Below are 17,683 nucleotides of genomic sequence, written 5' to 3' on the forward strand. Positions count from 1 at the left end.
CATGATAATTGAAAGCGATATTGGTGTACAGTAAACAGGTCAGGGCGAACTCTGAAAATCAAGTATACTCGGTTTTGCGAGTTCAGGATCCCGTAATGCAATAAATAGTCATGCTTATGGCCAGCGTAATTATTTTTCCTCCCTTAAAATGTCAAGATTGAAAACGATTTTTTCCCTTTTGAGTACTATATGATGTATTATTTTAAAATGAAACTCGAATTTTTTTTCTCTAAAATATTGAAAAAAATCTCAATTTTTTTTTAAGTAATAATCCTTATACATTCAAAGTTTTCATTTTATGTTAATAAAATGTATGTATCTTTCACTCAGTTAGGACATTGGAAATTCAAGTTTGGTCAGGTTTGAGTGTAAACGTTTCTCGGACCAACATATTTTTGGTCATGTCAAGTTATCCTTGATCACAACTCTGTTGGACCTCCTACGGCATCCATTTGTTATTAAAAAGATTACATAAAAGAATATATAAACCTTTCAAATGTACCGTTTATGAAATAAAAATATTGCCAGTGGACCACTCCAATCTCCTTTTTTGGCGCTTACAATTTTCAACCCTCAAATTAAGCTTTCCAATCTAACTTAAAAATTAAAAACTTGCTTTCTTACCGATCTTTTCATGTACCGGACAGGCAACACTCGTTATTTTATACGAAAATCCTGCTATGGCCTTATACACATGCATGTTGTTAACTTGGGAGTTTCTGCACAGACACTTGACTCAGAATAAACATCAAGTATGGCAGTGGAACTACCATTCAAAACATTAGGTCCGAAGTCTCATAGAAGAATTTTTTTTTTCCAATAGTTGCCGGGGTTAATCCTTCCTGGGTTAAAAAATACATGAAATATCATAATGCCATGATTTTTTAATTTGTTGGTTTATGGATTTTCCCCATGAAAAAGTCGGGTCGGTCGGTCGAAAAAAAAAAGAAAAAAATATCTTTCAAGACAGAAAAATATGCCAAAAAAAATGTATTTCACCTCTCTAACATTATGTTTGGTATGCTATTTTGTCATCATTTCTTAAATTTTAGTTGATAAAATATTCTTGCTCAGCTGTCATAAACATCGCATGACATTGTCTAATAATTTGAGTTCGTGAAAAGGGGGGGGGGGGGGGGGTGTCCACGGAAACATGCAAAATTAAATTGTCATTTCTCAAACAAGAAAAAAACCCAGATCTGTGTAGCTCTTAATCAATTTCTGGAAATTTTGTGAATATTGACCCTCAAGCACGAAAAGTGATAAAGAAAAAAATGCCAAAACGTCGTACGACAAATAAGTTTCAACACACGTGTCAAAAACGTAATAGACTGGTCCACTGGGAAAACGTGAATATCGGGTTCATCAGTTGTCAAGCATTCCCGTTTTTTAGCTTTTACAAAAATCTTCTCCTCAAAAACTACTGGGCCAAATTAATCCAAACTTGGCCACAATCATCATTGGAGTATCTAGTTTCAAAATTGTGTCCGGTGATCTGGCCAACCAACCAAGATGGCTGCCATGGCTAAAAATAGAACATAGGGGTAAAATGCAGTTTTTGGCTTATAACTCAAAAAACTAAAGCATTTAGAGCAAATCTAACGGGGTAAAATTGTTTATCAGGTCAAGATCTATCTGTCCTGAAAATTGTAAGATGAATCGCACAACCCGTTGTTGGGTTGCTGCCACTGAATTGGTAATTTTAAGGAAATTTTGCCGTTTTTTGTTATTATCTTGAATATTTTTATAGATAAAGATAAACTGTAAACAGCAATAATTTACAGCAAAGTAAGACCTAAAATTAAGTCAAACATGACCAAAATAGTCAATTGACCCCCTAAGGAGTTGTTCTCCTTTATAGTAAATTTTTAACAAGTTCATAAAATTTGTAAATTTTTACTAACATTTTCCACATGTATGTTGTTTTTCCTTCAAAACTGTATTTTTGTGAATTTATTCAGCAACACATTAAACTATTCATTTTTTAATACCATACAAGATTTTGTTTTTAAACAGAATGTCATTCCCCTCTTACTTTCAAACCAAACATGACATGAATGTTCCTTATGAGGTGCTGACCAAGTGTTGTTACTTTGTAGCCGATCCATCATCCAAGATGGCCGCCAGCGGGGGACTTAGTTTAACATAGGACCCTATGGGAAATGCATACAAATGACTTCTTTTAGAGAACCACTGAATGGAATGAAACCAAACATGGCATGAATGTTCCTTATGAGGTGCTGACAAAGTGTTGTTACTTTGTAGCCGATCCATTATCCAAGATGGCCACCAGCGGGGGACTTAGTTTAACATAGGACCCTATGGGAAATGCATACAAAAGTCTTCTTCTAGAGAACCACTGAATTGAATGAAATCAAACATAGCATGAATGTTCCTTTCCTTATGAGGTGCTGGCCAAGTGTTGTTACTTTTAGCCAAATTTTATATTTTTTATATGATTTCAAAAACCCAAGTAGAATCAGGTGAGCGATACAGGCTCTTGAGAGCCTCTAGTTTTTATTCTCCCGGTCCAAGAAAATTGAATTGACATTTTCTAATATTAGTAATCATTAATAAATTGCTATTTTATTTTCATTAGAATTACTTTGTAACATAATCTTGGACTTATACATTTCTTCAAAAGCCCAAGCATACCGTGATTAATATTTGTTTAATATTCTTGTTTCAATTACCATTTACTTATATGAATAGGTCACCTTTTTTAAAGAATATGAAGGTGTTTTACAGATATTAGAATAATGTGCAAAAAAGTAAGTCAGGAAGCAAGGCCAAAAAAAATATAGATGAAAGAATATAGCGATGATGAAATGATTTAGAAAACATATTGATTGGTTGTTGGTTGTTTAATGTCCAGTGGCAAATATTTGATGCATGTTTAAGACGTATACAATAATGATCAATTGGCATTAAAAAAAAATATAAAGTAAAATTATATTAAAACAAATAAAAGCAAAAGATATAGAAATATATAAACGACGCTCTAGCTGACACCCCCTCCCTCCCCAACCCACCCACCCACCAAAAAAAAAGGTCAGATATGTAATATTTGATGGAAATATTGGCTATCAAAATGATTGTGTTTTTACTACGTATTAAATCAATTAAAAAATACTGATCCACTAAATACTGTTTCACATATTAAGGACCCCACTTAAATCATGAATGGTCATGCTTTACGAATGTCTTTGACTTGTATGATGCATTCTGTATGGCTATATAGGTAGTGATATACCTTGACATTTCTGGGTTTTACAAATTAACATGTATAGTACCGGCTCATTTTTAGCTCACCTGGCCCGAAGGGCCAAGTGAGCTTTTCTCATCACTTGGCATCCGTCGTGACGTCGTCCTCGTTAACATTTTACATTTTGAACTTCTTCTAGAGAACCACTGAATGGAATGAAACCAAACATGGCATGAATGTTCCTTATGAGGTGTTGACCAAGTGATGTTACTTTGTAGCCGATCTATCATCCAAGGTGGCCGCCAGCGAGGGACTTAGTTTAACATAGGACCTTAAGGGAAATGCATACAAATGACTTCTTTTATGGAACCACTGAATGGAATGAAACCAAACATAGCATGAATGTTTCTTATGAGGTGCTGACCAAGGGTTGTTACTTCGTAGCCGATCCATCATCCAAGATGGCCGCCAGCGGGGGACTTAGTTTAACATAGGACCCTATGGGAAATGCATACAAATGACTTCTTTTAGAGAACCACTGAATGGAATGAAACCAAACATGGCATGAATGTTCCTTATGAGGTGTTGACCAAGTGTTGTTACTGTGTAGCCGATCCATTATCCAAGATGGCCGCCAGCGGGGGACTTAGTTTAACATAGGACCCTATGGGAAATATATAAAAATGTCTTCTTTTAGAGAACCACTGAATGGAATGAAACCAAACATGGCATGAATGTTCCTTATGAGGTGCTGACCAAGTGTTGTTACTTTGTAGCCGATCCATCATCCAAGATGGCTGCCAGCGGGGGACTTAGTTAAACATAGGACCCTATGGGAAATATTTATACAAATGTCTTCTTTTAGAGAACCACTAGTACTGAATGGAATGAAACCAAACATGTCATGAATGTTCCTTATGAAGTGCGTACCAAGTGTTGTTAGTTTGTAGCTGATCCGTCATCCAAGATGGCCGCCAGCGGAGGACTTAGTTTAACATAGGACCCTATGGGAAAAACATACAAATGTCTTCTTTTAGTGAACCACTGAATTGAATGAAATCAAACATAGCATGAATGTTCCTTTCCTTATGAGGTGCTGGCCAAGTGTTGTTACTTTTAGCCAATTTTTTTTTTTTTTAAATGATTTCAAAAACCCAAGTAGAATCAGGTGAGCGATACAGGCTCTTGAGAGCCTCTAGTTTATAATGGTGTTCAAAACCTGTCTCTGATATAACAACATTTTTATAACATTCACATTTCTGAATGTTCTGTATATCAATTTCATATTTTATTGACCGAATGAGAATATGTTTATATTCAAGGAAACATATTGAGTATCAAATTAATAAAGGTGGTTTTTATTTAACTTTTAACTTTTTTATTATATGAAAGAAATTTGAAATTACTATTGCGTGTCTGATATAAAGTAGACTTGTTGACTGTTTAGCGTAGAAATAATATGCCCTACTGAAGAATATGAATGACAAGTCTTGCAAAGGAACAAGATATAACGCACGTCGATTTTTCCCCGGGGGGTGCACCTAAACACTCGGCTGCTAAGGAGTCCAGTCTGTCTTAAACAGTTCATGAAAGTTTTCTTGCATTAAATACTAATAAGGAGCACATTTCAGCTGAATTATTGTTTTTACGGTTTCATTCTATCTACATGTACATAGGCAAAGCTGACTTTAAGATATGTTACCAAATGATACGAAAAATTTAAATTTGTCATAATTATTAATCCATAAACTTTTTTTAAATGACATTTCGTCCTAAATATGCATGAAATGTTTGCCACTGGACATTAGGCAATCAACAATAAATTGATCAAATGAATTCAACAATTAAATAAACTTTCTAAATTCGTTTTTGTGCAGAAATAAATTCCATAGAATAGATTAAGTATGTAAATAGATGCAAAGGGTATCTTGTGGTCTTGTGGTATAGTTGATATTATCAAATACTGGTTCCATTGTTTGCTGTTCGTCGTCTTCCCAATTGGATTAAGACCAATCAATTGGCTGTTGTTTGCTCTTTGTTTGTTTTGTTGTCTCTTTGACACAATCCCTGTTTCCATTCTCAATTTTATGGTACGTTCATTTTTAGCTCACCTGGCCCGAAGGTCTAAGTGAGCTTTTCTCATCACTTGGCGTCCCTCGTCCGTCGTTGTTAACTTTTACAAAAATCTTCTCCTCAGAAACTACTAGGCCAAATTTAACCAAACTTGGCCACAATCATCATTCGGGTATCTAGTTTGAAAAAATGTGTCTGGTGACCCGGCCAAGCAACCAAGATGGCCGCCATGGCTAAAAATAGAACATAGGGATAAAATGCAGTTTTTGGATTATAACTCAAAAACCAAAGTATTTAGAGCAAATTTGACATGAGGTGAAATTGTTGATCAGGTCAAAATCTATCTGCCCTGGAATTTTCAGATGAATCGTATAACCGATTGTAAGGTTGCTGCCCCTGAATTGGTAATTTTAAGGAAATTTTGCTGTTTTTTGTTATTATCTTGAATATTATTTTAGATAGAGATAAACTTTAAACAGGAATAATGTACAGCAAAGTAAGACCTAAAAATTAGTCAACAATGACAAAAATGGTCAATTGACCCCCTAAGGAGTTATTTCCCTTCATAGACAATTTTTAACAATTTTCATAAAATTTGTAGATTTTCACTAACAATTTCAACTGAAACTACTGGTTCAAGTTCATTATAGATTGAGATAATTGTAAGCAGCAATACTGTTTAGTAAAGTAAGATCTACAAACACATCACCATCACCAAAACACAATTTTGTTATGAATCCATCTGTGTCCTTTGTTAAATATTCACATATACCTAATATTCACATAGACCAAGGTGAGCGACACAGGCTCTTTAGAGCCTCTAGTTATTGTAAATGCCAGAAAATAAATAGAATTAGAATATTGTTGATGAGAAAATACATATCCATGTGGAATTCGCCTCAGTTTGTTTTTTCAAGTTTGATATCCAACTTCTTAATCCCCAATCCACATTTACCCGAAAACCTTGTATATTGTATATTTTTGATTGACTACCATCATGCTCATTTGACCATCAGGGACTGAGATACATATGTACTGAGATAAATATGTTATGGTTTATACTCTGTTAAAGCCAAAATGATTAAATATATCTAATTTTAATTCATTCATGCATGCAGTAAAACATTTCTTGAATGAGTGAAATTATATGAAACAATTTTTCAAACTTTTATCTTTATTGCGTTTAGCCTACATGTGAAAAAAAATGGGAAAGGACTTGTGATAGACAAATGGACAACTATATACACACATATGTATTGCTATTTTCTTAAGTTATGAAATGTAGAAAATCCCCCATTCAGATATCCTCATTACATATAATCTGTGTTGAAATGCGTTGAAAGCATGGGAGTTTGTATTTCTCGCTCCTATATTCGTGAATATTTTCTTCGCCTAAAATGTGATCGATGTTTATAGTGTTCTTATTAGTCCTGAATATTATAGTACGAATCACATCTCTTTAACACAATCGTAAGAAGAAATGGGGAAAACCATAAATGATACAGTACAAAACTCCCAGTCTATTATATTTTAACATGGCCATTATAACGCTTAATCTATATATTTGTTTACTACAAACATGAAATCGACATCCAAATTATACCACCAGCTATTTAATTTGCTGGTACTACTACTTCTACTTAGCGTTACACAACATTCCTCAAAACATGGACTTAGTATAGAATGTTCCTGCTCAAAATAAGGCAATTTTAATATTAAATCAAAGAACTCAGGTGTTTTTCGTTTTATTTTGCCTGGCATTGTCGGTATGTTTTCAGCTTATAAGTTTGAAATTCCCATTGCACATAATATATTGCCTCCCTTATTGTGCAGCAGCAAATATTCCAGAAGTACGTAATAAATACTTAGGATCTCGTATCATGACTTAAAAATTAATAAAAGTAATGAATCCTTTTTTTAGACAGGATAATATGCTCATCTCTGAGCCTTTCATAGCTGACTTACTTTGGTCTCTTGTGGAGAGTGGTCTCATTGGCAATCATATACTATAGTACCACATCTCCTTTTAATGGATGCACTACGTTTGCATGCATATGGAAATTAAAATGTTTTACTTTTGCACTCAGCTTTCATTGAACAGGTTTATTCCAATCAATCTAGATTTTATTCAAAAAAGTGTCTCTCAACACAATTTCAGTGATTTGATACCTCAAGCTGACTTGTACATGTTGTATAATAAAATTATATCAACGCATCAACCTAAACACTTTATTATGTAAATCAATATATATAGCTGCATAGTAAATCAGCAATATTTTGATATCTGAATGCATTGCATTATATACAAACATTTTGACAAATGACAGCAACATTACAACACAATGACAACAAAAATTTATTCCAATCAATTAAGATTGCCAGCATATCCTCTTTTTATTCAAAATAGTATCTCGCAACAAAATTTCAGTGATTTGATACCTCAAGCTGACTCATATAATAAAAAAAATTTAACTTGTCAACAAAATTTCAGTGATGTGATATATTATAAACCTCAAGCTGACTCATATAATAAAATTATTTTAACGCGTCAACCAAACCTGACCATATTTGCACTTTATTATGTAAATCTATATAGCAGCATAGCAAATCAGCAATATTTTGATGGATTGCATTATATAAATTTTGTAGATTGTTAGCATGTCCTCTTTTTATTCAAAATATTGTCTCTCAACAAAATTTCAGTGATGACTCATATAATAAATTATTTAAACATGCCAACCAAAACTGACCATATATGCACGTAATCCTGTCTGTTATGTAAATCTATAAAGCAGCATAGCAAATCAGCAATGTTTTGTTTCTTTTCTGTTTAAGTAATATAGAACTGTCACTGAAGTCAGTATCTGTATCTGTATTTCCCACTTCTGAATATGGATGGGTATGTCACTGATTCATTTCGGCTATTGTGTGATAGGTGGGTCTGCGCATAAATAAGTTGTGCTTGCTGAGGTGTGCTGATTTAAACCCAGTGGTTCAGGATGTTTTGTATGATACACCTTATCGCTAATCCTGGCTAAGCCGGCTGCTTGAACTTTTGATGCATATAACAATCACTTTTCCATTGTGGCGTCAGATATTTAGTTTTTTGACGTCAAAATTTTACAGGAACCTGTGTGATATTTAGTAATGGCAGACAAATAGCGATCAGGTTTATGAAACAAAGCCAGTAGTACATCACCCAACACTGTGACTGACATGAGAGATTTCCTTTGTACTTAATAATGAAAAGTATGAGAAGTTCTCTTCTTGGAAAAGTATACTGTTACACGTAGTATATTATGTCGGTTGGTTGATTTTGTTGGTAGCTAAATTTCAAGGGACAAATATTTTATACCTGTTCGCATAACTATTTTTTCAAACGTTCACAATATCATTTATAATCCATAAAGACAAATCTTACACAATTGACGAGATTGTTCATAATTATACTGTCAATGTATCTTTGTTCCACCTCATAGATTTTCCAGTGGAAACTTTATTATAAACAATGTCATAATATTAGTACCTGATGGAACAAATATTCTATACTATTTATTCCGTTAGGAACATCTACTGTAATATTTTTTCCATTTGGAACTTATATTATGAAAGAACTTCTATTCCGTCACAATACAACACCTTATGTGCAATACATGTAACACTGTAAAGTGTACAATTTTCTTTTGAACATTTTCTGGAAAACAGAATCGTAAATCCAAGGCAAACAAACACGAATTACGAAGGAATATTTATGAAGAACCAGTCAAAAATTGGGAACGAAGCAACGTTAAAAATGATGTTTATAACCCATGATATAACATTAATGTTCCTATTCGTGGATAACCTCTTTTTACAGCTTCTAGTTAAAACAAAATCATTTCTTGTATGATAGCTGCAAGTGATAACAAGTGTCCAATCTTATTTATAGCCATTGTTTTATATGAGAATATGAGAAAATTAAAATAATTACTTTAATATACACATTAAATTTTTTATTTTTTTTCGTATTCTCATCTATAATATATATAGTCTACCGAGTAACGTAATTTGCTTCTCTGGAAAAATATTAATGAAGATTATTATTATTGTTTATGTTTACAATCCGAAAATTAAGATAAAAAGAACTTCGTTTTCAACCAATGAAATGTCGTACACCATTCATTCACACCATTCCAGATTGCACGTTACACAATCACACGATTCCTCATACACCATTACACCATTCCCCTTACACCATACACCATACCACCATGCACCTTACACCATTGCACCATACAGCTTACACCTTTACACCATACACGTTTTTTTGGAAAGTTTACACCATCCAAGGGCTGTAGTTGAAATTGTTTTATAACTCATATTCGAGAGGGGAGTATACTAGTTTTAATCTGTTACCATCAAATCATGATTTTTTTTAAAATATGTTTAAAGGAGCAACAAATTAAAGTTCCCTCAAATTTAGAACCAAGCATAATGTATGCGTGTTATGGTCATAAAAAATGTATATAAATTTGATGACATAAACATTTCATACAGTGTCTTATGATTGGTATGCCCCCACCGAAGGGGAGGGGGCATTAAGTTTTACCCTTGTCTGTTCAAACGTCCGTTCCTACGTCTGTCTTAAAGTCGATCTCCGTTCTCTAACTTAATTTTTCCTCAAGCAAATGGTATGACACTTATACACAATGCTTATCACTATAAAGCACAATCAAGTTTGAATTTGGGTAGTGGCACTTTAGCTGTTCTAGAGTTACAATGTATGACCCTTTACAAATGAAAAACATGCTGAATTGTTCGTTTCTGTTCTCTTATTTTAGTTTGGTTTAACCAAATGCTATGACACTTATACACAATGCTTCTTACCACAAACAACAGATCCATTTTGAATTATGGGGGTATCACTTTTATTGATCTAGTGTTATGCCTCTTTGAAAATGAAAAACTTGCTGATTTGCCTCTAACAAATATAATGAAACATATAACCCAAGTCAAAGTGAACTGCAGTTCTTTAGCAGTTCATTAGCATTCACAGTTCCCACTTGACAGCAGTTATTTGGCAGTTTTTTAGCATTCACAGTTACCAAATATAAGGCAATGAATAATTTGCATAAAGGCATTCCAATAGCATTCCATAGCTGTTTCTTAGCAGTTTATTTAGCCTTCACAGTTCTTTGGTAGTTATTTTTAACGAAAAATTTATATAAATGAGATCTGAATATTCATGAGAACTGCTATAATAACAGCTATCAAATAATGAATATTCATGAGAACTGCTATAATAACAGCTGTCAATAATAAATATTCATGCCAACTGCTAAGTTTTACATCCTAATATGGTTTTATAAACTGCTAATAACCATTGTGTAATGCTATCAGATCTGCCAAAAGTTGCAATACAAAGGTGACACATGAATAATCAATATACAGTGTACATTTATGAAAGTAAAAATTATTAGAATTCTAAAAAGTTGTACTTTTTGTAATTAGAGCAGAAACTATACAATCTAATAACAGACTTAATATTAAGGGAATGTAAAACAAATTGTGAGTAGCACTTACTTTAGCTGGTCTTCGACCCTTTATTATTTATGTAAGTGGCTGTAATGATATATTAACAATTAAAAATGCACTTTAATGATCAAGACTTTTAAAAAAGCAACTTATTTTAAAAGAGCTATTACTGCTAAGAGGCTAATTACTACCTTGACTATGTGATTTTCAAATAAGAAGTTATTTCATTGTTATCATTATTGTATTACCAAACATGCCAAATATACTGTTTTTATTATATTAAATGTGGACCAAAAGACAACAGTTATATCCTCTTTCTCTTTTGGATTTAAACAAATAAATTCTTGATACATGTAATCTATATTATGTTTCTTTTTTCTGATACAAACTTAAGTAAAATTATATATAATAACTTAATTTCATTAAACAGATTGTTTGGAAAATTTTAACCAATCAGTTATCAGTGGCGGATCCAGGAATTTTCATAAGTGGGGGCCCACTGACTGACCTAAGAGGGGGCCCACTTCAGTCACGCTTCAGTGATTCCCTATATAAGCAACTAAATTTTTTCCCAAAAAGGGGGGGCCCGGCCCCCCCCCCCTCCCCCCTAAATCCGCCTCTGGTTATTCGCAGTCTAGGTGTACCTATGAATTCCCATCCCCTTTTTTCAACTCTCGAATATGATTAGGATTGTTATTAAACAAAATAATAGATTAAAATAATCTAATTTTTTTTCAAATAACATCTTGAACTGTAAGTATATATATGCTAGAATTCTATTACAATCCTGTCAACATCAGATATTCTATTTAAATAAACAACTATCCCCCCTTTTTGGGGGCTTTCTGTATGATTTCTGTTTCCCCCTACAAAGTTATGTCAGAATATACACAAGCACTAACTGTAACTTTCAACTTACTGTACTGCAGGTGTGTAAAAGTATTCAATTCATCCAAAGTTAAGCTTATAATTGACAAAAATACAGTTTTTCACTAGCAAGTATTTCCACACAACATGGAGCCAAAATGCACATTTGAAAATGATCAAATTATCTTCAAATAAATGTTTAACTTCAAGCTGAAAACATAGCCAGATCCAAGCATTTTTATAACAAAGATTAATAGGTCAACTGCTATCGAACTGCTGTCATAACTGTTGTCCCGACTGCTAAGAGGAATGCTAAGATGAATGCTAAGACGAATGCTAAGATGAATGCTAAGACGAATGCTAAGATGAATGCTAAGACGAATGCTAAGATGAATGCTAAGACGAATGCTAAGATGAATGCTAAGACGAATGCTAAGATGAATGCTAAGCCGAATGCTAAGAAATGGTGAAATGTGGCAGTTTATCAAACTGCTATTAGATTGAATGCTTAGAACAGCTAAAGGACTGCTAAAAATATGAAGAACTGGTAAAACACAGCTAAAAAACAGCTAATAATAGCAGTTCAGTTTGACTTGGGTATAAACAATACCACAAATATCAGATTAAAAATTAATTTGGGTGTCGTCACCTTTATTATTCTTCAGTTACATCCTTTTAAAATTGTATATATTATGTAAGCAGTCATATATGTCCCATGAACACATCCCCATTTATTTTTGAATCATTTCAAAATGAAAAATTCATCCCCATTTTCGGGTGAACGAAACTGTCACAATTATCATGTGTTCAAAGGTACCAAGGGGAGAGACTATAAGAACAAGTAATGCAACATAACTATAATAGTTTTAAAGTATTGCATGTACATGCATGTAGAAGCAAAGTTGTTAAAAAAAAGTTACTAGTGTTGTTGGTACTGTCTGTATAATTTGATTATACAATGTATCAACAGTCTGTTATAAGCACTATCGCATTCTTTTGACTAGAAAAAAAAGAAATTAAGTATGACGTCAACCATTTTGTTTTACAACTTCATATTCAGCCTCCAAATCTGTTTTAATGATGGTTATTTTTTGCCAGGAGAATGTGGAAACCAGACGTGCACTATTGTACAGCGAAGTAGAGGAATTATTTAAGGACCACGAAGGAAGAAATCATCTTGTCCTAGACAAACAAATATTTGTCAATGCAACTGATAAAGATGATCAAGAAATTGAATCCCTGAAGAAAGCCATCACTGAGCTTACTTTCGATCATCCATGTTGGGGGGAGGACATGCCGAATGCTTGTGTCCCCCTTGAACTGGAGATTGCTGAAATGGTAGCTGCAGGAAAGCAAATATTGTCATTGGTAGAACTTGAAGAATTAAATTCAATCAGCAAGGTGTCCGTCCTTGATTTAGAACAACTTCATGACTTCCTACACTTCCAACATTCTCTTGGGAAGCTAATCTACATTGATACTCTTCAGCTCCGGGATTATGTTATAATTAACCCACTTCTCATGGTGGAGGTTATGAGATCATTTGTAACAGGTAGTTATAATTTTAAATTATGTAACAGTCGATTTTTGTGTAAATGTTATTGGTGTCATCTGTGACATCATACAATATACAAAGAGAGAAGATGTGAACAATAATAATTAATATTAAAATAGACAATGCTTTGGTCAAAAGAACACTGACAAATCAAAATGTATTTTTAACTTTTTCATGTGTTTTCGTACTGATTTTTCCTCTGACTTTTCTATATGAATTTCATTGTAAGTTTGTTTGTTTGTAATTCAGATGTTTAATACACTTTACTTGACAACAGAGAATTGAAACTCGCATGTTTATGAACAAACACAAATAGCCAATCAAACAATGTTTTGTCAATTTTACAGTTTAATTTTACTGGTTTTTTTTCAACTGAAAGCTTGGTGTTTTGAAGATTATTAATGGGTCTTGTTAAATTGGAATAATCTTTTCATCTAGATGTTTTTTATCATTTTGTAGAAAATTCATATCAAAAGTTGTAGTCATCCTACTAGTTATCTGGTTAAACATCAACATGTTTTGGTTAATTTGCAATGGGGATCTGGTTTTTTTTTTAACGCTTTTTTAAGATACAATTCCAAATTAATTTCTCGTGTCAATATTTATTACCTTAGTGTTAAATATCAATATAGCTCATGCCCCAATTTATAAATAAAATGACCAAAGAGATATAATTGGTATCAAATTGAAGAAGTATTTGTTTTTCTTGTGTACAATTTGGAAATTAGTATGGCGTTCATTATCACTGAACAAGTATATATTTGTTTAGGGGCCAGCTGAAGGACGCCTCCGGGAGCGGGAATTTCTCGCTACATTGAAGACCTGTTGGTGACCTTCTGCTGTTGTTTTTTATTTGGTCGGGTTGTTGTCTCTTTGACACATTCCCCATTTCCATTCTCAATTTGAAATCTAAAAACATACACCAAAAAGCACAATAAAACAAGGATGAGTATTGGATTGAAAAGTGTAAAACAAATGAATACAATACATGGTCAATCAACCAATAGTTTTCGTCCTTAGTGGGTGATCTATCTCTGTATGTTTATTTTCAGACATAGGGTTTTGGCCAAAGAAAATAAGAATGCAAGTAATTTTCAGTAGAATGTCAGAAAGTGGTATCATATGCCGAGAAGACCTTTATCAGATTTGGGAACAAAAGGACTTCCGTCCAATTTTACGATACAAAGAGTTTATATTCAATATCCTCATTCATTTGGATATTTTGGCAGAGCAACGGAGATATGACACAGCAACTGGCAGTCGGTTACCAGTAGAGAACTTCTTTGTTCCCTGTATGGTCACACAAAGAAATACCACCAGCTTCATGAACAGAGAATGTACACCAGAGAAAGCAATATGTCTAGCCTTTGTTTTTAAAGGAACTGTCATACCACCAGCTTTGCCCAATCGTCTAATTAGTGCATGTTTGAGCATGTGGACTTTGAAGCAGTATGAAGGGAGGAAACTCCTCTTTTCCGGATTTATTGTAGTCTCCTTTGACAAGGCACATGATATTTTAGTATGTGTTGAAGGCAACAAAATTCTTCTTTACATAGTCCATAAAACCGCCGCTGGATTGATAGTACCAGATATAGCTACTGGAGTTAAGGAATGTTTGGTTACAACAATGGAGAGAATATCAGATTTCTATCAGTCCACAATCAATGTCAAACACAGCCAACAATCACCTTTCCATATTGAATATTCATGTTCAAATCTGAAATGCCTCATCAGTGAAAAAGAAGCTTTGCAGACCAACGAATGGGTTTGTGACGAACATAAACAAACACACAGAGCAGGACACTTCGCTGTTTGGAATCAAGATAAGGTATACATTCATTGGTATTAGGTGTATTATATGGTATTATTACTAGTTAATACTTTCTAAGGAAAATAACAGCAAGATAGAAAATTGAGAAATGAGTTTTTAAATCAGTTTCTTATGAAGTTAGCAGAATTATTACAAAAAAAAAAAAAAAAAAGAGTAGTGTTATTTTTAAATCTAAATTTCCCGTCAAATCACCGAGTAGTCAACAATCAAGTTTATGTTATAATTATTACATGAATGAGAAACAAAAAATCGGTGCATCATCAAATGTCTGTGTAATATAGAAACACATGCGTTCATAATATATGGTTATTGGCTATTCTGTTTTGGTCCTGTTTGATTTTTATTAACCGGATTTTTGTGACAAAAATGTCGGTTATTGATTTGGGGATGTACGGCGGGCGGGCGGGCGGCAACCAAATGTTGTCCGTGCATTTACTCATGAACCGTTCATCCAAAGCTTTTAAAATTTTAATATGTTGTTACTGACAACAAAATGAAGGTCAAGTTGAAGAATGACGATTTTGAATTTTACCGTTAAGGAGTTATGGTTCTTGAAAGATTGAAAAATGGTGTTTCCAGTCGTGTCCGTGCATTTACGCATGAACTGTTCAACCAAAGCTTCCCAAATTTTAATATGTTGTTACTGATGACAAAATGGAGGTCAAGTTCAAGAATGACGATGTTGACCATGACCCTTCAGGAGTTATGGTTCTTGGTTATTGAAAAATGGCGTTTCCAGTTGTGTCTGTGTATTTACTCGTGAACTGTTCAACCAAAGCTTTTCAAATTTTAATATGTTGTTACTGATGACAAAATGGAGGTCAAGTTCAAGAATGACGATTTTGACTTTTACCGTTCAGGAGTTATGGTTCTTGAAAGATTGAAAAATGGCGTTTCCATTCATGTTGTTGCATTTACTCATGAACCATTCAACCTAAGCTCTTTCAAATTTTAATATGTTGATACTGATGACAAAAGGGAGGTCAAATTTTATATTGACGATTTTCACTTTCACCGTTCATCAGTTATGGTTCTTGTGATATTGCCAGGACACAAATAAATGTAAATAAATCCGGTTTGCTGTCGTTGTGACAGCCTCTTGTTATTCATTTGTATATAATTCTTTTCACAGGAAAAAGAACAAGAACAGTGTGAACAGAACTGTCAAGGTAATATTTTTATTTGGTAAAATCTGTAACAGGTAGATAATTAGCATGGTGTGTTTGTCAATCAAAATCCAAAGGCGATAATGTGTTAATCGTTTGACAAAGGCATTGTGTAAAGGTAACTGTGTAATAAAGTTTTAAGACCATGTTAGCTATTTTAATCCTTTGTCATATGTTGTATTTCTGTACATACTTTTTCAATATATGTATTTGCAATTATAATGGCAATCTATTTAAAAGTTTCATCCAATATAAACATCTGTGTCAGTTTCTAAATAGTTGGATTGGTATTTGTTGAATATCTTTGTCACTGTTCAACACAGTTATGTTCCAATAACCCTTGTCCCCCTGTATATACATGATATATGTCCACAATTGGTTTGTTTTCCGTCTCTAATTTGGTTGCCTCATCTGAATGTTATAAAACTGATACACTATGTGTATTTCCATTCATCACAGACCAAGTTCTACTTTAGTTGGCATCACTTTTACCGTTCTCAGGTTATGCTGCTTTATAATTGTATATGCATCTGGGGCATCATCTGTGTTCCATGAACACGTTCTCTTTTTGTTATGCATACTGTTTTGAAGGGTGTTGTGTGTCTTTGTATTCTCCTAAGTTTTGCCATTTTTATGGCAGTTTCTCTTCCACTTATAATGCAAATTAAATGTCCTATTGATTTCGAATGCCTCCCTTTTAGTTTTTTTTACCAAACTCAACAATATATGTAGTAAATGCATTTTCATCTGTTGATCCAAACACATATACTTTAAAGGACACAATTCACTATACTATGAAAGTTTGTATAATTATAGGTTTAGGAGATGATGCTTTGAATCAAATTCCAAGTGATGTTGAGCTTCAACGATTCTCATCAGGTTGTGACGAATCCACAATACAAAAGTTGGCCATACATCTTGGTATGACTTTGAAGGAATGGGAGAAACTCGTGACTGATTATCGTTGGATTGATATTGTTAAGTATAGAATACTAGTCAACTGGCGGGAAAAAACTCAGGAAGATTCCGCAACCTAGCAAAAGCTTTAACAGATATGGATGTATCGACTCATTACCTTTGTCAGGTAAACTATTCTGATGCACTTAGGGAACAATCAGTTAAATGTCAGCCCTGGGGGATACGTTTTTCTTTTCTAAAAAAATATCCTGATACCCAATTTGTCGAAACATCTTCTGGTCAAGCAGATGAAAATTATTTGTAATTAAGATTCTATTATACCTTATACTGTTAAATTTTGAAAAACATATTTTGATTGATACTGTCAAATATCTAAATAGAAAACAACCAAAAGACCCTCCCCCGAAAATGAAATAGTTGCTGTCTAGCATAACAAATTAACATTTTACGATAAAGAACTTCGTTCTGACTGACTGTTCTAAAATCAAACAATATGTTGACCGTTTTATTTTTTTTGAAGACCTCAGTTGTATATTATATTTAAAAGAAATTTA

General features: G+C 33.4%; 1 protein-coding gene across 1 annotated transcript in view; it reads left to right on the forward strand.

Moving 5' to 3' along the window:
* LOC134691298 (uncharacterized) overlaps positions 1-17,683 on the forward strand; it is a 48,920-nt gene that overhangs the window by 25,288 nt on the left and 5,949 nt on the right. Inside the window, exons 6-9 of the mRNA XM_063551752.1 lie at positions 12,758-13,211; positions 14,267-15,042; positions 16,178-16,214; positions 17,028-17,295. Coding sequence (XP_063407822.1) covers positions 12,758-13,211; positions 14,267-15,042; positions 16,178-16,214; positions 17,028-17,248 — 1,488 coding nt within the window. The 3' untranslated portion in view covers positions 17,249-17,295. The remainder of the gene's footprint in view (positions 1-12,757; positions 13,212-14,266; positions 15,043-16,177; positions 16,215-17,027; positions 17,296-17,683) is intronic.

The sequence above is a fragment of the Mytilus trossulus genome, chromosome 11 (assembly GCF_036588685.1).
Source record: "Mytilus trossulus isolate FHL-02 chromosome 11, PNRI_Mtr1.1.1.hap1, whole genome shotgun sequence".
Classification (NCBI taxonomy): Eukaryota; Metazoa; Mollusca; class Bivalvia; order Mytilida; family Mytilidae; genus Mytilus; species Mytilus trossulus.